The sequence below is a fragment of the Micromys minutus genome (genome assembly GCF_963924665.1).
Source record: "Micromys minutus genome assembly, chromosome: 1".
NCBI classification, from domain to species: Eukaryota; Metazoa; Chordata; class Mammalia; order Rodentia; family Muridae; genus Micromys; species Micromys minutus.
This window is the reverse complement of record NC_137969.1, coordinates 114,505,273-114,530,574: the sequence shown is the minus strand read 5'-3', so window position 1 is coordinate 114,530,574 and position 25,302 is coordinate 114,505,273. Positions and strand designations below refer to the sequence as shown.

The following is a 25,302-nucleotide window of genomic DNA, read 5'->3' as shown; positions in this document are numbered from 1 at the left end:
CTTTGCCCAGAGTATCCACATTGTATATTCTACCCTCTCCTTAGTTACTTAGTAACTATGCTTAATTGTTGTGGCAGAAATACATTGTTGTAATTGTTCAAGGTTATTCTATCATTTATTGGATTTTTACCTTATCTAGTTTATAATTTTCATCAAACACATGCACACATAGGATGAAGCACAATATGTGTAGTTCGGAACGATCTGTGTTTCAGTCATTTTGGCCTTCTTAGCATTTATCTGCCTGCAGATAGAGGGAGAAAGCTGTCTGTAGAAACGTTACTGAAATAACCCATTAACTGGATGATGTTTAGCAGGAAAGTCAGCTCATAATAAATGATTTCCTTTATGGACTTCTAGGAACAAAAGGCATTTTCTGGTATTGCTTCCTTAAACTAGTATTTGTTCGAAAGAGTGAATGAATAAAAGTCTCGGACTCTGATCCAAAGCACACTGCTTTTCTACTTGGAATTATTGGTCTCGAAGTTTGCATGTGAAATGGAAGCAGAGCAGGAGAATCAGTAAACAATATGGTCACCAACCTGTAGATTGTCCTGAAGTTGTTTGAATTTTAATGTTAATTCCACTTCCCCAAGAAGGGCTGGCTAGTCAAGTGACTCCTACTGAACCATCTTAATTAGTAAAATAAAGCCAGTGACTGGGCAGGGCAAAGGAAGTAGAGGGAGGAGAGGTCTGAGGAGAGGATCGAGGTTAGAGGTTGTGGCAACAGGGAGCTTCCCAAGGACCAGCTGAACCCAGGTGGGATTTATTGATGTTAAAAGGCTATGAACATTAAGGATTTTACAGGTCTAATATCTCATATAGAAGGGTAGTTTGTATCTTTGTCTATTTGATGCAATCTTGTTGTGTAGAGGATCTGTGGATTGAGAGTTGAATATATAAACCTGTATGAAAAGCTATCGAGCTGTAGTTGTGTTTGTGTGGAATTTTGGGGTACAGAAATACCCTGGGACAGAGGCAGAGAGTAAGCGTTAGAAGGGAAGGGAATTGTGCCATGTTGGCTTGGACCAGGCTCCAGAGGAGCTTGTGACTCCAAACTAAAATTGGGCCTGAGGAGTGAGACCTCAGGGCCAGTAAAGAGATAAACCGCTTTTTATTTTTTAATATTTACTGCAACACCAACCCAGAAAGGTCATATAATTCTCATTTATTACATTTTCATCTGAGGTGTTGTTTAGCATGTGGCAGAGTGTGCCCTCCTTGCTTCGTAAGTCAGTATGAGTTAACATGAAGTTCCCAGTACAGGGTCCAGAACACAGTAGGCAGTTCTTTTTAGTACTTAGTATTTATTTCCAGAGGATAGTAGGGTAAGGAAGACTGTGTGTCCTGCCTCAGGGGCCTGGCCACAGGTTGTTACGGTCTCTGAAACCAAAAATGTGCTGTATGTTGTACCCGAATCTTGAAGCCTATCCATGCCAAGTGGTAAATACACCCGAGGCAGGCACTCAGCATCCAGGAAACACACTTGGGGGCATTAGAGACAGAAATGGTGGCAAAGAGGCATCCACTTTTCCAAAACAACAGCACACATCTGAGTGGTCAAGTCTCACGGATGTCTCAGAAGCAGAGTAAGCACAGTGGTATCATGTTCAACATCCCGAGGGAAACAAGGACTGGACTGGACCATAAAGGTGGTGATGTGAATTTATTTTTCTGCTGCCTTTTGTCTTATGCCTGAGGACTCACATGCTGAGCAGGCTGGCATCTCAGGGATGTGTAGTTTTTATGATTACCATCCAAAGTGAAAGAAGACCACTGACCTCTGGGGAGAATCTCACTGGACACACTGACTTAGCCAGTGCCATGGCTAATGCAGGGTGAGTGTTCCTCTCATTCTGGTTTATTAAACTACTTTACCTGAAATATAATTGCTAAGGTACACGACCATTTCATTCGCTCTTTGAAACCTTCAATATACTTTTATTTCACTAAACACTTAGGGTTTGAGACTAAGATGTCTCCCAAAGTGCAAGGGTTGGAAGATTGGTTTCCAATGCAGTCATGTTTAGAAGTGAGGCTTTTTGCTCTGCTTAAAAATCAAATGCTTAATGATAGAAACAGGACTCATCCCAAGTGCTGAATATTTCCAAATCTCTTGTTCTCTCCCTGGAATTCTGAATCATACCATCTAAGATCCCCTCCCTTCTTTGCCTCTCCTGGTCCTGGGGACTGAACACAGGACCTAGCACACACTAGTCAAGCACTCCACTGAGGTACGCCCTGGTCCTTCAATGTTTTAAGTCCAAGCTTCACCGTGTAGTCTAGGCTAGCCTTGGATCTGTGGTCTGTTCTCACTCAGCCACACTGTGACTAGGTTGGCTACAAACACAATAGGTCATGATATATCTGAGTTTCCCTCTCTTATATGGAAAGATGAGTGCTTTAATTTACAACAACTGATTAGATTTGTATTAAACCAGCAAGTTATACAGAGCCATGGTTAACAGTGTCCCTGTTCTTCTCTGCATTGCAAGGCAGACTCTGTTCGCTGGCTTTCCGTTGAGATGAGAGGGTAAACCCTAGTTTCTTAGGTTACTGTACCTTTCAATTGCCCAACAAGAGAGAAAGCTGGCATTAGCTTAAGAGAAGCACACTTAATTCCCTGGTGGTGGGGGGGACTCGGTGATTCATCTCACCTCAGTAAATACTGACTACAGAAAAGATAATAAACAAAAGTTGGTTTTTAAAACCATTTACTAGTTCACATAAATATTTCCAGAACAAATATATCTCTCCTGATTCCTCAACATAATTTGTCACATGTTTTAGTAAATAAACTACAATAAATATCTAAGAGAAAAATAAAATTTAAAAACATGAAAAAGGTAAACAGCCAGATGTGACACCAACAGCTACATTTTTTAAAAAGCTGAGCCACTGATTTGCAACTGTTAATAAAATCAACTTCGGCCATAAAAAACAAGATTCGAAATTTGATCGTGATTTGTTTGGATAACAGCTGAACTTTTACATTAAAAAAAATACAAAGCCTCAAGTAAGGGACAAATAAAACATTCAGACTTGAACTTACACTTTAAAAATTCTACCAACATTAATAAAGAAACAATGACGTTATATTAATTTACATTAGTACCATGGTCCAAACACATTTTCCATTACACTTCTATTCTGGCAGCTGCACTGCAGGGGCTTCTAGTGGGAGTTAGCATACAGTCTGTTCTTGATGAAGACAACGCTGGACAGATGTTGCCTGATGTCTGGGTAATGTTGAATGTGACAGAACCAGCGAGACACATTAAGATATTTCTCCTTTTCTTGAACTGTCAGGTCAACCTAAGTAGAGATTAAAAACACAACATATAATATTCACTGTACATGAGCAGAGCTGTCAGCACTAGGAGGTGACTGACAGAAATTGAAAAACACCCAATCCCCGAGTCTTCAAAGCCAACATATTTATACCGAAGTGAAAGCTGCAGACAGTTGTGATAGCAATATATTTCCTCAATAGTTTAATGTGCACTTCAGAACCAGACTGCTTTCTAAGAAAATATCAAGCTTTCCATAAATATAAAAATTGACATTAATACCGAATTTAAAGGCCCAGAGGGGTCTTCACTTTACTGAAAAAAAGAAAATGAGAGAGAAGAGTTTTCAAAAGACTAAAATATGACCCTTTCTGGTTTCTTAGTAAACCTCCAAAATGAAGCATTTTGACATGTAATACTCTTAACAGGGGAATATAATGTTAATAGAAAGAAAAATATGTATACCAAGAGAGGGAGAAAGACAGACTAAGAGACCAATACACAGAGAGAAACAGACAACTTCTACTTTCCTTCTCAAATTCAAAGGTTAACACCACCCTCAAAGACAGTGGCCTGCTCAGTTTTAAGTGCTTACACTTTAATAGAAGAAAAGGCTGTGAGCTGGACAAACGGCTGACTGAAAACAGATCACACCTCACTCTGGACAGTAAAGACCTGTGCTTTAGTGAGGTCAGCAGTGATGCACATCACTCAGTGTCTCAGACACAAGGGCACAGGCACTTGTTCCCCTGGGATCACATTCCAAAGTGCTGGTGACAAGATTTCCTTTAAGCAAAATGTTAGGACTAAGTAAAGAAGAAGCCATGCAGGGAATTAACCAAAAACTGTCATCTCACATGTGGGTGGCTTAGACCCTCCACTCGTGGTTAATTCAACATTTATAGAAAAGACACAAAGAAAATCAAAACAAAAACACTTTAGGCCCCACAGGCCCACACCTGAGGAGGTCTGCAAGCCCGAAGGCACTTTGGTGAGGTGGTGTTCCAAGGCTGTGTGTAGGTGTGCCTGTAGGTAATTCCTGCAAGTCACAGGACAACTCCTTATTTGACTGAGGTTGCCCAGAGTCTCACTGTCTGTTTCATATGCACGAGCTTCACAAGCCAGAGTCCAGCACCCAGAGGAGCAGGCCTGTGACAACGGTCAGACCTCTCGCTTGTCTGCAGATTAGAATCCCCAACTTTTACAGAAGACCGAGCAAAACAGTCTTTTTTAGTGTAAAGACAAATTTTTATTATAAGAAAATTTAGATTTCACACAATCCTGATTTTTAGGTTTGAAATAAAAGGAGCATCACACAGAAAAGTCACTTGTGGGACTTTGAACTCAAAAAATACTTTGCAATTTTTAAAAATTCTACGAATGAATATATTACAAGCATCACCAAAGACTTCAAGAGAAGACTGGGATTTTGTTTGCTCTTTGCTGTTGTTTGGCTGGTGTTAGGACTGAATATGGGGTTTGACATGGCAGGCCAGTGCTTCCCACTGAATTGCTCTAAGCCCCCCCCCCCCAAGGTTTTCTAAGTTTAGGGATGGGTGTAGCTCAGTGGCAGGACACACTCCTCTCCAGCTAGCCCTGGGCTCCCTCTCCAGGACTATAAGATGAAAGAACAACCTCCTTGGAATTTACAACATTTCATTACAACAATGCTCCACTTAGCAATTTCCTGAGTTATTTTTCAGGATGTACTAAAATACACAGTACCACATTTCTAAACGCTAAGGTAGGAATAACTATTTGTCTCCAACCTGCACACTGAGATTGTGAACCAGGTGAAAAGAAGTATGCGTATTTCATATTTATATTGTGAGACATTTGCTAACACAGAACTAGCATTTGCTGCTACTAGACCTATTATTTAGAGGATGACAAGCGAGGACATAAACCAAAATAAATATTCTCCAGCCTGCAGACTTTCCATTTGTAGTCTCTAAGGACTACAGTCCAATCCAAGGATAAAAGAATTTGTATTCTGATAGCTTCTAAATCTAATATTTTCCAAATTAATCCAACAATTTTTGGATAGTGGTCTATTCACAATATTCTCAGTTGTCTTAAGCTAATGTCCTTTGAAAGGTTAGACCTCTAAGTCTGAGAAATGACTGAACCTGGCACATTACCTCTTTTATTATTTATTTTTGGGTACATTTTGCACATACAGTTACTGTCAACAAACTAACGAAGAGATATTCTCCTTACCAAACTATTTTAAAAATGGTTCTGATTGATGCTCCTTGGGCTATTTCATTTATAACACTGGCTTTCCAATATCCCCTCCTAGTTATTTTACTTTACGTTTTTCCCAAGGAGGAAGATGAAGCAAAGGCTGTTTCCTGCTTCTCGTGGTCTAGACACCAGTGTCTGTCTGTTGGTGCTGGTTCCTCCTACTTTTGTTTATGCTGGAACTCAGCACTACTGTGGACTTAAGGCCAAACAGATAACATTCGGACTTCCTTGTTTTCCAGGAAGACGTGTGGGAGGGAAACACTGCCATCCACCTGCAGCCCGGCACTAGTGCTGGCTTCATCCCTCCACTGGCACTGGGCCATCTCAGGACAGTTGGGGTGGTCAGTGTTCCTGGAGCTGTTTCAAAGCCATCCTTTTCCCTTCTCCTTTTTCAAAGATTTCAGCTCACAACAATCTTACGGCCACCACAACATCAAAAAGGATTTTAAGACTCTTAAGGCAGTCTCCATGGACCCACGGAACACAGTCATCGGTCACAGTGCTGGAATCAATGCCAGCAGGAATGAGCACTGAAGACTAGATCTCAGAACTTCCCGGCCAGAGCTCTAACTCTGGGCTTCAATAGGAACAATCTAAAGGCGAGTTCACAACATCAGAAGGTAAGTAGAATGGGGTGAGCATCAATACACGTCTAAAGCAAGTGAAGCTAGAAAAGCTGAGGAACACAAGCAGGGGCCAAGCCAGACCTCACATCTCTGTACTCAAGCCTGCTACCCAACTGTCACCTTCTTCACACCTGTGTCTACTCATCCAATTAACAAAAATGTCACTTAACACCATGCTGCAACCCTGTCACCTGGGGGGTTTTAGCTTGAGGCCTACTCCTTAAGGTTTTTCTGCCTGTGGAAACCTTGCCTGTTCTTTGATTGGGAAAAGACACACATTTTGACTTGTATAAACCCAAAGCAACAGTCAAAGAAGTTTAGGAATTATTCTATTCAATGTTGCTTTGAAAATGATAAACATAAGCCAAGTGGTAGTATGCATGTCTTTAGATCCAGCACTTGGGAGGGAGGGGGCAGGCAGGTCTGGATTCCAGGCCAGCCTGTCTACAGAGCAAGTTCTAGGATGCACAGAGAAATTGTCTAAAAAAAAAAAAAACCAAAACCAAAACCAAAAACAAAACTATAGTAACCACAACAGTATAGAAAACACATATTCCAGAATAGAAAATATAAGTAGGTATAAATGGTAACAACTAAGAAAACTCCGATTTTAACATTTAATACTGGGGAAAACAGTTTCCTGAAAGCCAGGCCTTCCAAGTTGCCTGACTTATAGTTGAGTAAGTGCAGCTGGAGCTAGGAGTACTCTGCACTATAGAATTATTGTATTCACTGCTCTGGCAGAGAAATGTTGCACAAGTTCTCCCATGATCTGCACTGAGCCAGCAGAGGAAAATACAAACATGTAAAAGTCCCACACACTTTATTATCACCTTTGGTTTGAATTAGGAGAAACCTTCCTTCTTAATGACAGGAAGCCAGTCCCTAGAGCCCTGCAGAAAATCGCTTGCTCAGTCACCTCACACTTCTCCCAGCATTAAGCTTCAATATTAAGTAACACCAAAATATCCCAGCCATAACACTTTCCTGGTCAAGTCAGGCTCCCCAAGCTCAAAGATCTATGTTTGCCACCAATAGATGCTTAGACACCTTAGCAGCAAATCCTCTTTACCTTAGAGGCTTTTTTTCATTTGAAATGAGGAAAGTTGTGCCATGTCATCATTCTAAGTTCAAAAAGCTACTAAGACACATTGAACCTAGAATGGGATAAAGAGGGGCTGTGATGTTTCAGCTCCAACGAAGCTTTCTTCACATGTAACAACATACTTTAAATACACTGAAGAACTAAGAACTACTTCACTGTAGACACAACAGGAATGCACATGGGTGCAGGAACTCAATCAATTCTGCTAATCCCAAAGCTTGCACCTGGATAAGGCAGGAGGGGACCGAGAAATAAGACACCCACTTCCCCCTTCCTTGGCTTTGAGTAATGAGTCCTGGTTCTCCAAAGCTCAGGACCATCCCCCACTACACTTCTTGTATTACAGAGGGATGAGATGGTTCTCTCACAGCAGACATGCCGCTTTCTGATGAGGATGATATGGCCATATACATGTTAGAAATATTAACAGCTGTTAGAAACTTTATATAGCAATGGCACATTCTTTGGCTAGTCAAGGACAATTGTATTCCTAGTCTTTTTCCTGCATCACCTGACCCTGTAAGTGATCAGTTATATTCTGACCAGAAATCAGGACTTGGTTTCGTTTTCTCTAATTTGTTATTTTCATGTAAAGCAGCCTATCCCATAATAGTAGTTCCTTCTTTATGTCCCTCTCAAATATAGAACAGTGGGCGCGCACAGGAGGCTCTGGACATTTAAGAGGAAGTGGTGTGCTAAGGCCACTCCATGTTACATATAGTTGGTTATCCTTGAACTTGTGGCAACCCTTGTGCCTCAGCCTTCCAGGTCTGGGACCATAGGTATGTGCCACCACACCCAACTTGAGGATCAACTTTAATAAAATCAAGTGAATCCAAACTGAGAAGCAAGGCTTAAGTGGAGACTAACTACAACAACTCCCAGTGTCTGCAGGAGGCTGGTGCTGCCCAGTTCCACGGTGCTGAAGTAAGTGCATGCTACGCTGTAGTGGACAGGGAAGAAAGAGGGAGGTCTCCGGTGTGCACAGCAGATGTGAACTGTTGTAGTATCTCTGCTCTGTGCTGGCTCAATTTGGTAATGTGGAACCTGCCACTGCAGAGGGCAGAGTCTAGCGGCACTGCTTCTCACTCGGGTAGCTTATGGCTTAGAAAGGGCACATACTCAGACACTTAAGAAAAATCTGTGTTGGTCCTTGCAAACATAACTACACATGCATATATGTATCCTATTCCTTGAACAGTATACAGAAATGTCCAAAACATGTATTTGCTATTAAGGAAGTATAAGCTATGCCAGACAGAAAAGAAATTTCTACATATATGACTTAAACAGTGTGTGACAGGGATTTTCAAATAACAATTATGGTATAGCAAAATGAATTCAAACTTAAGGAAGTCTTCCACAAGAAGGGAGCGTTCCAGCATGCTTCAGGAGTCTGAGACCTAAGTGAGGAGGCAGAGCTGGAGCAGAGGAAGGATGTGGCGAGGACCAGGATGTATCAGTCCAAACACATGGGTAGTCAAAGCACAGCAGCCAGCAGGCTTTGGAGTGCTACAGCTCAGACAAGGCATCAGGGACACAGCAAGGGCAGGAGAAGCCAGAGAACAGCACTTCTGAGCTGACAAACTGCATTTTGCATGGGATTCAGGAACTACTCAATTACTGAGAAGGTAAAAGCTTGATCTCAAGAATGACTGGTCCAAGAGGTGACCTGTAAAGATGGTTCGCTACTCTCTTGACCCAGAAAACCCCACAAAATCATGCAAATCCAGAGGTTCAAACCTTCATGTTCACTTTAAGAACACCTGGGACACTGCCCAGGCCATCAACGGTATGCATATCAGCAAAGCCACCAAGTACCTGAAGGATGTCACTGTAAAGAAGCAGTGTGGGCCATTTCAGGGGTCAGTAGGGGCACCCAGGTCAAACAGTGGGGTTGGGCACAGGGGCAGTGGCCAAAAATAAGTGGTAAATTTTTGCTGCACATGCTTAAAAATGAAGATTGTAATATTGAACTTAAGGGTTTACATGTAGATTCTCTAGTCATTGAACACATCCAGGTGAACAAGGCATCTAAGATGTGTCTGCGAACCTACAGAGCTCATGGCCAGATTAACCCATACATGAGCTCCCCCTGCCACATTGAGATGATCCTCACTGAGAAGGAGCAGACTGCTCCAAAGCCAGAAGAGGGGGTCTATGATCCGGCTGAACTGGCACACTTTTAATCCTTCTCATTGGAATACTAACATCCCTTATACACACTATCTCAAACAGTGGTTTGTAGAAGGAAGCAGCCATGTATGAAAGTGACCTGTAACTGAGGTGCCAAGTGATGGATCAGAGGAAGATTTGACAGGATGAGTCAGGGAGAGGATGGGAAAGAGAGGCAACTCTCATCACAGGAAGAGAGGTGATTTAAGAGGCAGCATAGAAAGGGAGGCAGGCAGACAGACAGACAGATACACACACACACACACACACACACACACACACACACACACACACACAGAGTTTTACCAGGACCGGCTGCAGGTAAAGCCAGAATGAGCCAGAGAATGAGAAGGTGCTGGAAGATTAGAACATATTGCCACATTTAGTTTAAGGCTAAGCAGAGCAACTCAGTAAAAAGCCAAGAGGAGCTAATTTGAATCAGTCCACTTAGAGAGGAGTTTGAGCCAGAATAGCTGAGTTGACCAGCCAGCCAGAGTTCAGAATGAACTAGAAAGGGTAAGTTTAGCTGTTAAGTCTCAAAGGCTGAAACATTCTAGGCCTAGGTTAGCAGACAGAGCTGCAAGCTGAGCCTTCAAGGTCCAGGCATACCGAAGATCAGGTTGTATGGAGGCAGGAAGCTTCCAGAACTAGACGTCATGAGAGTTAAGATGCTCTGGGCTCAGCCCAAGCCATGCATTTGTAAATCTGGGGAACAGCTCCAATCTCATCACTTCATCTGAGGAAATAAAAGGAACATTTACATTTATCGCATTTACACCTTCTAAGGCCAGACATGGGAGAGGACGTGGGGAAGGACTTATAAACAGGTGGGCTGAGGAGGAAAGAACTCAATGAAGAGCAAGTGAAGGAGAGAGGTTCTATGACAAGAAAGTCAGAGGGATAAAGATCTAGAGAGGAAAGAGAGCCTACCAACTAAGCCAAGCTACAGTCAGAAGAAAAACTTCCTAAGGCCAGCAATGTGTACTTACATAGTTCCTAAAGACATTTAACATGATGGTAACTCTACAGCACAGAGAAGAAGCTGAAAGGAGGTGGCTGAAATCAAGAAGAACGAGGTAACACTGGATGGCACGAAAGTATTTAAATAAAAGTAATAAAAAAAAGTCATCAAATTAAGCTATGATTGGCAATCAAGACACTTGACTAAGAAGAGCTCGGGCAGGAAGGTGCAGAGGGGGTGGAGGGGTCGAAGACAGCGCCAGAGGCAGCCTGTGGAGAACACAAGCGAAAGCTGAAAATAAGCAGTCAAGAATAGGCTGTCAAAAGGAGAGTGCAACTCTGTAAATAGACACTGTGTCAAGTGTTGCCTACAGTGCCTTGTTTAAAATAACTTTCACTTCTGGTATGTTCAAATGTAAGTATGATTAAAATGCACAACATTCAAGTGGTTCTGAATATTACAGATGAAAAGCCCACTAGCACCTAAATACTCACTATAAAGCGGTGCAGCCCATAGTACAGTAGGATGTCCGCCAGGGTGATGTTATGTCCTGCAAGGTAGACTTTATCTTCGAGATAGGAATTAAGATCCTAGAGGGGGAAAAGTTCTTTGATTTAGAAACAGTGACAACGAAGCTGTTGTGGCCTGTGACTTAAAACATCTAGACGTACTGAGACTTAATTTCATAGACCTAATCTTTAAGTTTGTTGTGGTGGCTCACATACGTAATCCCAGAATTTGGGAAGAGGATGAGGCAGGAGGATTGGGGAAAATGAGAGGAAGCCCTTCTGGGAATAAACAAAAAATTGATAATAACAAAGATGCACTCAAAAAATCACAAATTAATGTCTCCAGGAGAAACAACATTTTAAGCGCCACCTTTGGCCATGCCAGAATGCAATGTTTTTTGTTCTTATACTACACAAACCGTGCTCACTCTGGCTGGGGAGATGGCTCAGTAGGAAAGTGCCTGCAGAGACACAAAGGCCTGAGGTGAGATCCCAGTACCCATACGAAAGCTGGGCGCGGTGGTGCATGCTTGTAACCCCAGTGCCGAGGATGCAGACACAGGTGCATCCCCAGAGCTCACTGGCCAACCTCTCTGGCTATCAGTAAGGAGCCGGTCTCAACCAAACAATGTGGAAAAAGGAGAGACCTGTGAGGTTGACTTCTGACCTCCTCCTGAATACACAGACACACAAACTATGCAAAATAATGCTTTTGTTAAATGTTTTCCCAATATAAAAAATTTCGAATTACTTATTGGTTTTTGACATGTACATACTACATCTGTGTATATGTATGAGTAATACACACATATAGTGTATATGTACAGATATGTATATGTTTTAAACACTTTTCAGAATGGGGAAGGGCGGACTTCTGCTTCCTGGCTCCGACAGCACAGCCTACAGAGACAGTCAAGATACCTTCAGCAGAGTCTGGGTGTCTTCTTTACTGCAGTGTCCGTCTACTCGAGTGACCCTGAACTCCAGCCACTGCTGAACTATCGCCTTTTCTTCTGCAGTGCTCCCCAGCAAGTGCTCCTTATTGGCCTGCTTGACTAGATGAGTCGCGATGGTGCTCAATCCCATTAGACTTGGACCACTGTTTGTTTGCAGGACTGGAATCTTAAAAAGAAAAAGGAATTCTTCAGGAGATGATTAAAAAATGGAGACCATCACGATTGTAAACTGGAAATAACCATAAAAATCCTCTCTTATGATACTAAATTTTACATGTAATTAAAGTTAGGACAGTAGTAGTCTATAATTTAACAGCAGGCTGGGTGATGGGACTGGCAGTAACACTACAAAACCTGGCCAAACATTACCAAGTAATGTTTGGTAATGTTTCACAATTGTTAAGCATACAATGAGGAAAACAAGAAACCACAATACTTTATTATGGGGACAGAATCCTGGGCCATGCACTGAGCCACATCCCTTGCCATACAAAAATGTACTTCTTACTAAAGCAGTACGCAGAGGTTTGAGGAGACTGTGTAGCAGTAGCCCAGCACCTGGTTTGTGTCTTGTAGTCATACTTTTAATGCATCTCTAAAACTAGCGCAGCAGGGGAGGAGCCAGCCTAAGACACTTGTACCAGCAAACAGATGTTTCCAGCTGCAAGTAGTGCTTATCACCTTTTCACCAGCCAGACTTACTCAGGTCACTCAAAACAAGGCCTGATCTACACACGGAGCTCAGGATAGCCAGAACTACACACTGAGACCCTATCTCAAAAGGATAACCTAAACCACCAAAACAAAAACCAAACCACCCAACCAAATATGGGGAGTAATGAGAAGGATGGGAGGTCATGTGCACTAACTGCTCTTCCAGAGAACCTGGATTCACTTCTCAGTACCTACATGGCAATTCTCAACCACTTATATAACTCTGAAATGTTATATATATCACACTGTACATAATTGTACACATACAATTCTTTATGCAGGCTTAATTACCAGAAACATCATTTTCAACGATTTTCGGGGTTCTATAGTCTTACAGGTAATCACTTTGGGGAGGGGGCGGAGTGAGGAGACAAGCCCTCACTCTATAGCCCAGGTTGGCCTAGAACTCTTGGTGATCCACCTTTCTCAGCTTCCCAAATCCAGATGTGAGCCACTTCTAATGGGTAAGTGATTTCCTTACGTACTGACATACTGTGAGTTAGTGAATACCCCTCCTACAGCTGGGTCCTCGGACTGTCCCTTGTATTTATTATGATTTATAATCTCTGAGCACATCTTAACTGCTAGTGCACTGCTGTTAGTTTCCAACCAATGAAACATGGTGATTTCATCTTCATCCTTCATCTATACTCCAACCCCCAAAACTTTCAACTGGGACCCACAATAAAATGCTTTAATCAAACAAGACCCTAAAACCCAACTCTGAACTTCAAAGTCCTCACATTTTGGTCTAAAATTGAACTTATTTTGTATTGCACTACTCTGTTTTGGGTGACTTAATCGACGCGAACTGGTTTTCTACATCTTTTGAAATCTAATCCCTTGAGCGCCAGCTTCTCACTGAAGCTTAACCCTCTTCCTCTGTGCCACTACTCAATGTATTCCTCCCCTGCTGCTTGACCTGTTGGGCCCTTAACTGCTGGTGATTCTCTCTCATGCCTCGAGAGCAAGATTGTTCCTCATGTCCTGGCAAGTTTTCCGAAGTCAAAAGGGGGTGTAGTGGCTGATGCAAAGAAAATAATAGGCTGAGAACAGAGCACTTCACCTCTGGGAAGGCCGGCCTTTGCAGCCTACTGCAGGCAAGCCATTTAACCTTTGCAGAAGTCACATTAGATTAGTGTGAACCCCCACGACACTGCTACGATTTAGGCATTTAATGCGTACCAAAGCAAAAAAACATTAAGGCCCAAGCAAGAACAAGCCATCTGGAATCACCCCCAATGCACACTCAGAAGTGGGTATCACAACCATTCTTCCTCTGGTACAGTCTTTCCACGGCAAATGATGCGTTGTAACGACTCATTTTCTACACCCTAAGAAATCAGGGTCTTTGTATCTCACCAGGAGTTCCACAGCCCCACAGCCGGAAACTTCCTCAATTCTCTGCACAATGCATATCCAAGCCGGTGTGTCGCCAGCATGAGCAGGGCCCTATTCGGTGTTCCCTCCGCCAGGCGGCATCTAGGAATTTGTACTGTTTGCCTGGCCAGCCGCCGGAAGGCGAGCCCCTGGCTGAATACCCGCCCCACTGCCCGGACCGCTCGCAAGGTTGTCCCTGATGAAAGGACCAGGCACGGCTAACGGCCGCTCACAGGGATCTGGACCCACGGCTCTGCCCACACCCCCACGAACCGGCTTTCGGCTCCCAGAGGGAGTGGTGACATTTGCTTGCCTGGAGGTCCAGACCCAGCCACGAGGCTCGCCCCGCAAGCACGTGGGGAGTAGAGTCCACTCTTGTGTCCCGGCCGGGTGGCGTAGGCTCCAGGTAACCTCGCCACCCTGCCGCTTTCCTACCACTAGGCCTCCCTCACCTGTCGCTCGCCCTGAGCGCTGTACTTATTCCCTGGCTTCAGTCCCAGACTCTTCTCCAGCAGCCTCAGCTCCGCGGCCGCCGCCATCTTCTGGCCCAGCTCCTAGCGGGGCGGAGCCTGAGTTGCTTGGGCATTGATTGAGCAGCAAGTCTGGCCCCCACAGACGTCTCCCCGGATTGGCTGGACTAACGGCAAGCGCGCCTGCGCAAAGGGGGCGGAGTCAGTACGGGGTAGGGGACGGTTCTTAAAGGGCGGGGCCTACCAATGTTCTGAGAAGGGTGGAGTCCTCACCGAGGGCAGGGGAAAGCACTGAGTACAGTTTCACAGAAGAATGTATCCGAATGTTAAAGATTGAATCATTACAATGCTTATAAAACTACTGTAGAACAGAAGAAAAAAATTAGATCATTTGTTTCATAAATATAAAACATTGATTCCCAAACCCATCAAATAGTTCTCCAAATAAGAAAATTATAAAACAATCTTAGTTTAAAATATGGATATGTGACCTGGCAAGGGAACTTGAGATCTGTGGTGGTTACAGGGTGTGTCACTATTAGGAAGTGTGATCTTGTTGGAGTAGGTGTGGCCTTGTTGGAGAAAATGTGAGCTTTGAGGTTTCAGATGCTCAAGAATGGCACTCTCTCTTCTTGCTGCCTGCTGATCGCTCCTTCAGCACCATGTCTGCATGCCTGTGGCCTTGATTCTCACTAAAATGATAATGGACTAAACTTCTGAACCTGTAAGGCAGCTCTAAATAAATGCTTTTTTAAAATAAGAGTTAATAATAACTCATGCTGTCTCTTTACAGCAATAGAAACTCTAAGGGTTCCATCCTTATGTGGTAGTTTGAATAAGAATGCCTCTGTTGGCAAATAGAATAGTGACCAAACAGAAGTTGATACAAGGATCTAAGGTATTACTGTGACTGGCTTGATTATGCTGTTTGTTGGGGGAATATGGAAGACTTTGGGACTTGGACAAGAAAAGTGGTTGAATGCTTTATGGACCTTCCTAGGAAGAACATGGAAAATGGTGCTGAGGGTGATTTGAACTGTGGGGGCCCCGTTCAAGAAATTTCAGAGGGGAAGAATATTAGTGAGTGGCCAACAAACCATTCTTACGATATTTTGGCCAAGAATGTAGCTCATTTGTGACCTTGTCCTAAATAAATAAATAAAATCTTCCTGAACTTAAATTGAAGACTTTGGATTAAGGTTGGCAGAGGTGATTTCCAGGTATCCCAGGACTGTGTCGTGTGATTATTATCGGCCATAGTTACGCAGATCTATAATGAAAAGGAGCTAGCTGCACAAGAAAAAAAAATACGGAAGATACTGTTGAGGAGAAAGGCAGCACTAGGATTGTTGGAGCCAAGTCTGGTGCTCAAAGAGATAAGTTAAAAGAAAATTGGATGCTAAAAGGAGCAAAGGAAGTAGTGACCTCAGGGCAAGACCCTCAGGCAGCTAAGCTTCCAATTGGTGAAAGAAATTAAACAAAACAAAACAAAGCAGATTCGAGAGTGAAGGGCACAACCCCCAGCCTAGCTAGCAGCAGAACCCAGCAGCTTCCTTATGTGGCTCTCGATTCAAGACTTAAGGATGTAAGAAAGGGGTTGTGGACTCTTCCTCGAGGGGAGTGTCCCGGCATGGAGAACCAGAGAGGCCATCGTGTGAAGCTCTGAAGATGAAGTCCGAATTGTGTAGACTGCAGGGTATTGAAGATGCCAAAGTCCTGGGATACCTGGCAGGGTCAGGCTGACTGTTGGTGGTTTTTCTTTTTTCAAAATTTATCATCTGGAGGGGTAGAGGGTCTTTTTTTTAAAAGCAGTCATTTTTGTTTTATGTTAACTCAGCTTAGTCAGCATAGCCTGACTTGTCCACTAAAACTTAGTTTTTACATTTTCAGAACCTTATTTATACATCCTCAAAAACTTTGAGGGGTTTAGGCTGATGATGATGATGCATATTTGGACTTTTCTATGAGATCGTGTAGCTGTCAGCCAGTGAATTCTGTCCTTGTTTTCTTTCTCAAAAATGGGTGTTTTGGAAAAGTCTCAGAACCCCTAAAAACTTTGTTTTCTACATCACCAGCTTTCAAGGATTTAAAGGATTTTAAGGTGTGGCCTCATCTTAGTTTGGATTTATCAAGGCAATTCTTACAAAGACAATAATAAAGTTGGGGCTAGCTTATTGTTTCTAAGGTTCAGTTCATTATCATCACTGCAAGAAGCATAGTTGTGTCCAGGTAGGCAAGGTACAGGAGAAGGACTGGAGATTCTTGATCCAAGGACAACCAGGAGAGAGAGACCCAGAGCACTGGGCAGAACTTGAGCAATAGGAACCTCAAAGCCGGCCTCCACAGTGATACACTTCCTCCAACAAAGCCACACCTAACCTAACAAAAGCAACCCTTCTAAGAGTGTTACTCCCTGTGGGCCAAGCATTCAAACACTTGAGTCAATGGGGCCAAACCTAGTCAAACCACTACAGGCCTTGTTGGAGAAAGTGTGTCACTGGAAGCGTCTATGCCAAACTCAGATTCACTCTTTCACTCTGTCTCTCTCTTTTTCTCTCTCTTTCTCTCCCAGTTTGGATCAGGATGTAGTTCTCTAAAATTGCTCCTGTGTCTGCCATGCTTAACAATAATGAACTAAACTTCTGAAACTGTAAACAAACCCCCAATTAAATGCTTTTTATCTTGGGTGTAGAGTCTCTTCGCCGCAACAGAATAGTAACTAAGATACTAAGTAACTAAGAGTAACTAAGATACCCAAAAACTCATAATGGAAGGAGACAATGGCTTCCCAAGTTGTCCTCTGACCTCCATATATGTACTAGCTTTGAGTATAATTGAATACACACACACACACACACACACACACACACACACACACACACAACTGAAAAGTTAAAAATATGATTAATATCATACATGAATATTAATAAAGGAAATCAAATAACATATTTAAACACACAACACATTATGACCAAGTAGACTTTAGTCCAAGTGCTCAAGGGAATTTAATACTATAAATCTAACATACTTCATCCTAAAAATAGAAAAAGGAAATACGACCATTTCTATAGGTGCAGAAAAACCACTCAATATTTTTTAAGACTCACTCATATTAAAAAAAAAAATCAGTTAGAGAGCAAGCCTAGGGCTTTAGATGACTGAAAAGGGAAGAGCTCTTGTTTCCAAGGCTGACGCTCTGAGTTTGATTCCTGGAACTCACATTGTGGAAGAAGAGAGATGATATTCGTAAGATGCCTTCTGGCCTTTTCACAGACAATGTGGCACACTTTACCAGCCCAGCTGTAAATATACACACAGAGAGAGAAAAGAAAGTAAATGCAAAGTTAAAACCTACAAAGTATGAGCTGGAGAGATAGCTCAGTGGTTAGGAGCACTGGCTGCTCTTCCAGAGGTCCTAAGTTCAAATCCCAGCAACTACATGGTGGCTCACAACCATTTATTTGTAATGGGATCTGAAACCCTCTCCTGGTGTGTCTGAAGACAGCCACAGTGTACTTATATATAATAAATAATCTTTTAAAAAACCTACAAAGTAAAGATAATGATTTGGTTTTTTGTTTGTTTGTTTAATGAAAAAAAAATCTTTGAAGCAGCCTTGTTAAAATCCTCTGGCCTCCTACTTTGTTGCATTATGTTACAACCAAGGTTGGTAAGCACTAGAAATGTGTTTTGAAACAAGAGGCCAAGAAGTCAAACCTTTAACAAACTGTGGGTTTCACATTATGAGAACTCAGTCAAGGAAGAAATTACAAATACAAGAATTTATAAAAGTAGCAAACAGAACAATAATATTTGCAAATCAATAGTCAGAAGGTAAGAAAAGAAGACACTACTTAGATTTAATGAAGAGTCTCAGAAATCATGCTTCCATTTCACCCATGTTAACTGGTTGCGACTAATGGTACAAATGCATAAAGCTTCACAATGCAGTTAAATAGCAGGACAGTGACACCATACAGATGTCAACCTTCACTAACTTACATGGGCTTTGTCTTTGTTCTTGTGTCTGTACGAAGGCACAGACCCAGGACCTCATGTATACAAGGCATGTGCTCTACCATTGAGCTATATATCCCAAGTCCTGAAATGAAAGTTTTAGAGATTTATTTATTTATTTTACGTATATGAGTTCTGCTGCTGTCTTCAGACACACCAGAAGGTGGCATCAAATCCCATTACACATGGTTGTGAGCCACCATGTGGGTGCTGGGAATTGAACTCAGGACCTCTGGAAGAGCAGCCGGTGCTCTTAACCTCTGAGCCATCTCTCCAGCCCAAAATGGAAGTTTTAGACATAAGCAATTTTTAATATACTTACTTATTTAATGTGTGTGGACAATCCTGTGCCACAGTATGGATGTGGTGGTCAGAGAATAATTTGAAGTCTATTATCTTTTTCTACCACATGGGTTCTGGGTCTCAAACTCAGGTTAACAGATTTCATGGTAAGTGCCTTTATCTGCCAGCCTGGATTAAACTTTTATTTTTATTTGTAAGTGCATGCCTGTTTGTGTGCGTGTAGGTGTCTGGGAGGCCAAAGGCTGAGATCGTCTCGGACCTGGAGTTATGAGAGTTGTAAGCTGCTTGACAAGGGTGCTGGGAGTCGAACTTGTGTCCTCCAAGAGAGCAACACTTAGTCACTTAGTCAATTCTACCACCACCTCAGATGAACTTTTACAAAACAGTGTTCCCTGGCTTCCCACTGGTAAGCTCCAAGTGTATCAGAAGTTTACCTGTAAAAAATAAATAGATAAATAAAAGCTCACAAGCAGGCATAACCATGAGAGAGTTTGGCTGTAGCAGGTGAAAATTCCAAATCGTGAACTCAAATCCAAGCACAGTACTGAAGATGGCTGTTATATTTAACTGTAAGACAGGCTGGGCTGAGCTGGCTGAGGACACTGGCTCAGTGGAGGAAGTGCTTGCAGCATCAGCTCGAGGATCAGTGTGTGGATCTCCTGAACCCACAGAAATCAACATTAAATCCAGCCCACCTCCTTCCAGAAGGGAGACAGAGAAAGAGAGTTGGAAACATGTAGGCCTACTGGCTTAGTGTGGACACCTGCCTGGAGCAGGGACTGATACTCAGGTTGTCCTTTAACCCCCACTCGTGCTCAGTGGCATACACACGTGCTCAGTGGCATACACACGTGCATGCACATACACTTACACTCACCTGCACTCTGTACACCGTACGTCATGCCAAGCCTACTCAAATGCAGAAGCTTCCAGAAATAAGGAAGTTTGGAGTAGTTATAAAAAGTCATGCGTAAAGTAAGAGGGTCAGGTGAAAAACTTGGTACCACTTGTAACCTGCAATATTATTAAAGTCTGGTCTCTGTAATGTATGAGTGGATGCTTTAAAAAGAAAAAAAAAGCTCTTTCTCTTCCGGTCCCAGGCGCTGCGGGAGCCGCGGGTTACCGTGCAGACATGGCCAAGTCCAAGAACCACACCACCCACAACCAGTCCCGCAAATGGCACAGGAATGGCATCAAGAAACCCGGGTCACAAAGATATGAATCTCTTAAGGGGGTTGACCCCAAGTTCCTGAGGAACATGCGTTTTGCCAAGAAGCACAACAAGAAAGGTCTGAAGAAGATGCAGGCCAACAGTGCAAAGGCAGTGAGTGCACGCGCAGAGGCCATCAAGGCCCTTGTGAAGCCTGAGGCCATCAAGCCCAAGATGCCAAAGGGCCCCAGCCGCAAACTCAGCCGTTTGGCTTTCATCGCTCACCCCAAGCTTGGGAAGAAGATTGGAAGCTACATGGCCAAGGGTCGTAGACTCTGCCAACCAAAGCCCAAGGTTCAAACCAAGGCAGAGGCCAAAGCTCCAGCTAAGGCTCAGGCTTCGGCTCCAGCTCAGGCTCCCAAAGGTGCCCAGGCCCCTGTGAAGGCCCCATAGAAAAGACTCCTGCCAATGTGCAGACAGACGGACTGCTGTGACACACACAGCTACACACTATTGCAGATGACCAGTGTCCTATGCTGTTTTTACAAATAAACTTGAAACAAGAAAAAAAAAAGATTAGACAAAAAACATGGAAAACCAGTAGAAATATGCGTAGCAATTTTGTGAAAAAGTTGTAGTTAGAGCTATAAAAAGGTGGTCAGATAATTAATTTGTAGAGTTAGCAAATACCAGCACAAGCAACTCTTTCACACCTAGGAGGTGGAGGTGTAAAAGTGAAAATGTGCTCAGGTAGGGCTGCTCTGAGGACACTTACTCTCAGGCACTTCAGGTGGAAACAAAACCATAGCATTCCTGTGAGGGGAACTGGGTTTATAATGTCCAACACTCAAATATTCCCAAATAAACGACCAACTGAAGCCATCTTGGCATTGCAATATCTGAATATGAATTATTTCTGAACAGGGATTAGAAACATCCCAGTATAATGGGTAACAATGGCCTCCAGGATATGTCAGTGTAAAAAGCAAAGCGTTTACAGTATACTTTCAATTAAGTTTGGTGTGCTGCAAATATATGCACCATTTTGCTTTAACTTCAAAGCCAAATTATGTACCCAAACCTTTATAATACGTGGAAAGAGGAGAAATAGACCCAGGCTGAGTGGCTGTACACTTTCCTTTAGATTGTCTGTGGAAGCAGGTTTGTTTTTATGCCATTATAAATTTATCAAAATATATAAAAGGAATCTCCAGAAAAGCCAGATGATACATTATGAGATGACTGCAGAGCGTAAAAGCCTTTTAAAAAAGATTTTATTTTTAATTATGTGTATATATGTGTCTGTAGGTGTATGCACGTGTGTGCAGTGGCCCCAGAGGTCAGAAGAGGGGGTTAGATGTCTGGGAGCTGCAGGGTATTTATGATTGTTGGGAACTGAACTCAGGCTCTCTAGAAGGGCAGTGTGAGGTCTTAATCACCGACATGTGAGTGTGGTGCTCTTTTAGTGACTCAATAGTATGATCAATTGATTCTTCATTATATACACTTGAAGGAAACGAATTCAATGGAAGATGCTTCTACCTTTTTACTGCTGTTATTCTGCTGGGGTCACATGACTACTGTGGGTCAAAACAAAGGAATAGCTATAGAGTACTATTGGAAGTTGGGGCTTTTGCATTGCAGGCATCAGATAGGTCAGGTTAAATCAAACTCATTTGTCCAGAATTTGGATCAAAGCACCCAGATGAACTTAGGATGTTTTTGTCTTAAGAAAAGTTAGAAGCGTTTCCTAGTTTGCTACTTGTACTCACAAGGCTTCAGAACAAACACACCTTAGTGGCAAAGAACATGCCCAATCCACCAGATTCTGGCTTCGAATGCCATTTCCCACAGGAAGTTATGGGGGCTCTCTGAAGGCTGACTACTGTTTTCTAGATGTTGGCAGGAAATGCATGAGATGAGGAGGACATATGGTCTTTTCTGCTAGCCTCTGCCTGTGAGTCATGGGTGTGCGTACACTCTCTATAGGTGTATGCATGTTATACTCCCAACACAGGTGTAATGTGTGTGCAATGATTAATTTTGGTTATCAACTTGATTGGATCTACCATTACCTAAAGTGTCTGTGAGAGTACTTTACGGAAGGCTCATTTGGGGGGAAAGATGCTCCTATAGAACGGGCTGCATTCTCTATAGGTAGCCTATAAGCTCTAAGGGAGAAAAGAATGCTGCTTTACCTGCTCACTCTCGCCCCCTGCTGGCAAGTGCATCTATTCTGTTGCTGCTGTTGCCATGTTTCTCTAGGAAGCCAATTTCCTTCAGCTTACCCATGTGGACTGAAAGCCAGTGGCTTTTCTTTCCAGGAAGCCTTTTGGCTGTCAGTACCCTAGGACTGCTGAGGCACCCATCCAGGAGTAGTATTCCACACCTACTGGCTTCTCAACTTCTCTCATTGGCAGATAACAGTATTGTTTATGCCAATTTAATAAATTTAATAAATATTTCCATATATATATATATAAAATGCTATACGTACTTATTTATTTACTTATTGGATGTCATGATACATGTGTGGAGAGCAGAGAGCAACTTTCAGGAATCAGCTATTCCTTCCACTGTTTGGGACCTGTGGATGAAACACTTGGTGTAGCTCCTTAGTGTACTAAGCCATCTCTCTGGCTCAGTATGCAACATTCTGCTGGCTGTATTCCTCGCAGATCCTTGACTAATACAATGAACTCTGAGCATGCACTGCCTATTGCCTGTGCGGTAATCTGGCTGGCTGAATCTTAATTTGACCAATATTTTAATATTAATTTAATTTTTATACTTTAATTGAAAAATTTCATATAATATATTTTTATTGTTTTCTCCCCTCTCTCAATACCTCTCAGATCTTTTCCACCTCCCTACCCACCTAGTTGTATATACTTTTTCTCTTATAAAACAAAACAACAAAATAAACAAAAAGAAAAATAACAAAAACCCCACAAAACGAAAATCAAAAAGAACAATAAGAAATATCAATAAGACATGTACAAAAAAAAAAAGCCAAAGCAAAGCAAAATCAAACCAAAAGTCCTCCCTACCCCACGAACCTCCCAAAAAAGCAAGCAAGCCAGCAAACAAATAAAACACATAGATAAGCTTCATTTTGTGTTGGCCACCTACTCCTGGGCATGGGGCCTGCCTTACAGTGTGATGGATATATCCGCTGACAACCTGTTGGAGAAAGCTGACTTTCCTTTTGCCAGCTAGGATCAGCTACAGATGGCTTCTTGGTGGGGGGTGAGGAGGGGTCTGGGTCCACTTCCCCCTCTCAGTGCTGGGTCTCAACGCCTGAATGTGTGCAGATCTTCTGTATGCTGCCACAGTTGCTGTGAGGTCATATGTGCCTCTGTCCTGTTGTGTCTGGAAGGCACCATTTCCTTAGAATCCCCACCTTGCCTGCTCTCGCCTCGGCAGCACAGATCTCTAAGCCTTGAGGGGAGGGACCGGATAAAGACATCCCATTAAGGACAGGGTGCTCCAAAGCCTCTCACTCTGTACATCATCCAGTTGAGCTGACTAGGCCTTTTGATGTAACAAATTTGATATAAAAAGAGGAATATATTGACCGAGTCTGTGGAGATGCAAACAGCAAATTCTAATGCTTGGAAAACAACCAGACAATCTGATTGTCTCACCTCGTCAATTCAGAGGAAAACCCAGAACAGTAGGACAGCCTGCTATGTATTTACCGTCATAGGGGTCTCACCTAATAGCAGTGTGTGGACCCGTGGTGGTTTTTATGAAAATGGCCCCTGCGGGCCTCCCACACCTACCTTTTCCGATCGGGACGACGTGGCTTTGGAGGGCGTAGGACACTTCTTCTGCAAATTGGCAGAGACTAGGACCCCGAGAGTCTCTTCAAGTTGCAGAACGATCGTGGGGGCCATGTACTCTTCCAGGATGTGCAGAAGTCATCTCAAGATGAATGGGGTAAAACTCAGGACGCCATGGAAGCTGCCTTGGCCCTGGAGAAGAAGCTGAACCAGGCCCTCTTGGATCTGCATGCCTCGGGTTCTGCCCGCACAGACCTGCATCTCTGGGACTTCATGGAAAGCCATTTCCTGGATAAGGAGGTGAAGCTCATCAAGAAGATGGGCAACCACCTGACCAACCTGTTGGCTGGCAGGGCCACAACCAGTGCAGACTGGCAAACCCCAGGAGTCTCTGGGCGAGTATCTCTTTGAGCACCTCACTCTCAAGCACAACTAAGAGGCCCCTGTGCCCTCCAAGGGGCTCCCTCCTCTGCTGCACCAGCCGCCTCAGGACCTCCAGCTGAATGAACCTCTAAAGCTACTAGGTCTCTCTCAAGTCTTGGACCAAGAAAAAAAATAAAGCTTTTTGAAACTAGGAAAGAAAGAAAGAATGAATGAATGAAAGAAAAAGAAAGAAAGAAAATGGCCCCATAGGCTCATAGGGAGTGGCATTATTGAGAGGGGTAGCCTTGTTGGAGTAGGTGTGATGTGGTTGAAGGAAGGGTGTCACTAAGAGGTGGGCTTGTGAACTGAGGTCTCAGAAGCTCAAGCAAGACCCAGTGTCTCTGTCTATCACTGTTGCCTGTGGGTCTACGTATAGAACCCTCTGTTCCTTCTCCAGCACCATGCCTGCTTGAATGCTGCCATCCTTCCCGCCATGACGATAGTAGACCAAACCTCTGAAATGCAAGCCAGACCCAATTAAAAGTTTGCCTTTATAAGAGTTGCTATGGTCACGGTGTCTCTTCACAGCAATAGGAACCCTAACACAGGAGCCTTTTGTTTGATTTTGATTTATTTTTAATCTCAATGCTCATAAACTAGTTAATTTTCATTAAAAGGCTGTTAGCCAGGCATGTTAATTTACCCATACGACAACAGTGTGACTAAGACAAAAAATAAAAGGTATGTGTGCGTCTGTGTGTTCTAGATCCAAATTACAGTCCCCTAATTTGGAATGTTGATTGTATTTCATTTTATATAAATAACATTAAATTACTTGCTCAGTCTCCCATGGACAACAGATCTGTACATAAGTTACCTGTAGTTTTACAAGCTGCAGATACCATGCCATACTAGAGAGTTGACCTTATTTTATGTAGACAGGGGCTAGGCTCAGACACTAAAAAACAACCAACCAACCAACCAAACAAACAGCTAACCAATTTTAACATCCAGCCAGACTTGAGACCCACTACAAAACACCAAGTTCACAGAGCCCTGGCTTCCTCCACTTTCTTTCTCGGTTATAACGAAGAATCGATGTATGCCCTGCTTCACACAGGATTAAGCATGAGGAAGAAAGGAAGCTTATATTTGATTTAAAAGAATCAATACGCGTGTTTTAGCTGCTCTGGTTATTCAATTTGGGGCTATCAGGACAGCGTTCCTCATAAGAAAGATCATTTGAGGGAC

At 43.0% G+C, this 25,302-nt stretch overlaps 2 protein-coding genes across 2 annotated transcripts; one reads left to right on the top strand and one right to left on the bottom strand.

Moving 5' to 3' along the window:
• Positions 1-2,697: 2,697 nt before the first annotated feature.
• EEF1E1 (eukaryotic translation elongation factor 1 epsilon 1) lies at positions 2,698-14,533 on the bottom strand. The gene is made up of 4 exons (XM_080923609.1): positions 14,416-14,533; positions 11,835-12,035; positions 10,899-10,994; positions 2,698-3,315 (listed from the first exon to the last, which is right to left on the bottom strand). Exons 1-4 carry the CDS (start codon positions 14,500-14,502, stop codon positions 3,175-3,177), a joined length of 525 nt encoding a protein of 174 aa, XP_080779735.1. The 5' UTR covers positions 14,503-14,533; the 3' UTR covers positions 2,698-3,174.
• Positions 14,534-19,885: 5,352 nt separating this feature from the next.
• Positions 19,886-20,356, top strand: LOC308436582 (large ribosomal subunit protein eL29-like; the record flags this gene model as incomplete). Its single annotated transcript, XM_080937550.1, has 1 exon — positions 19,886-20,356. The coding sequence occupies one exon, from the start codon at positions 19,886-19,888 to the stop codon at positions 20,354-20,356; it is 471 nt and encodes a 156-aa protein (XP_080793676.1).
• Positions 20,357-25,302: the final 4,946 nt, after the last annotated feature.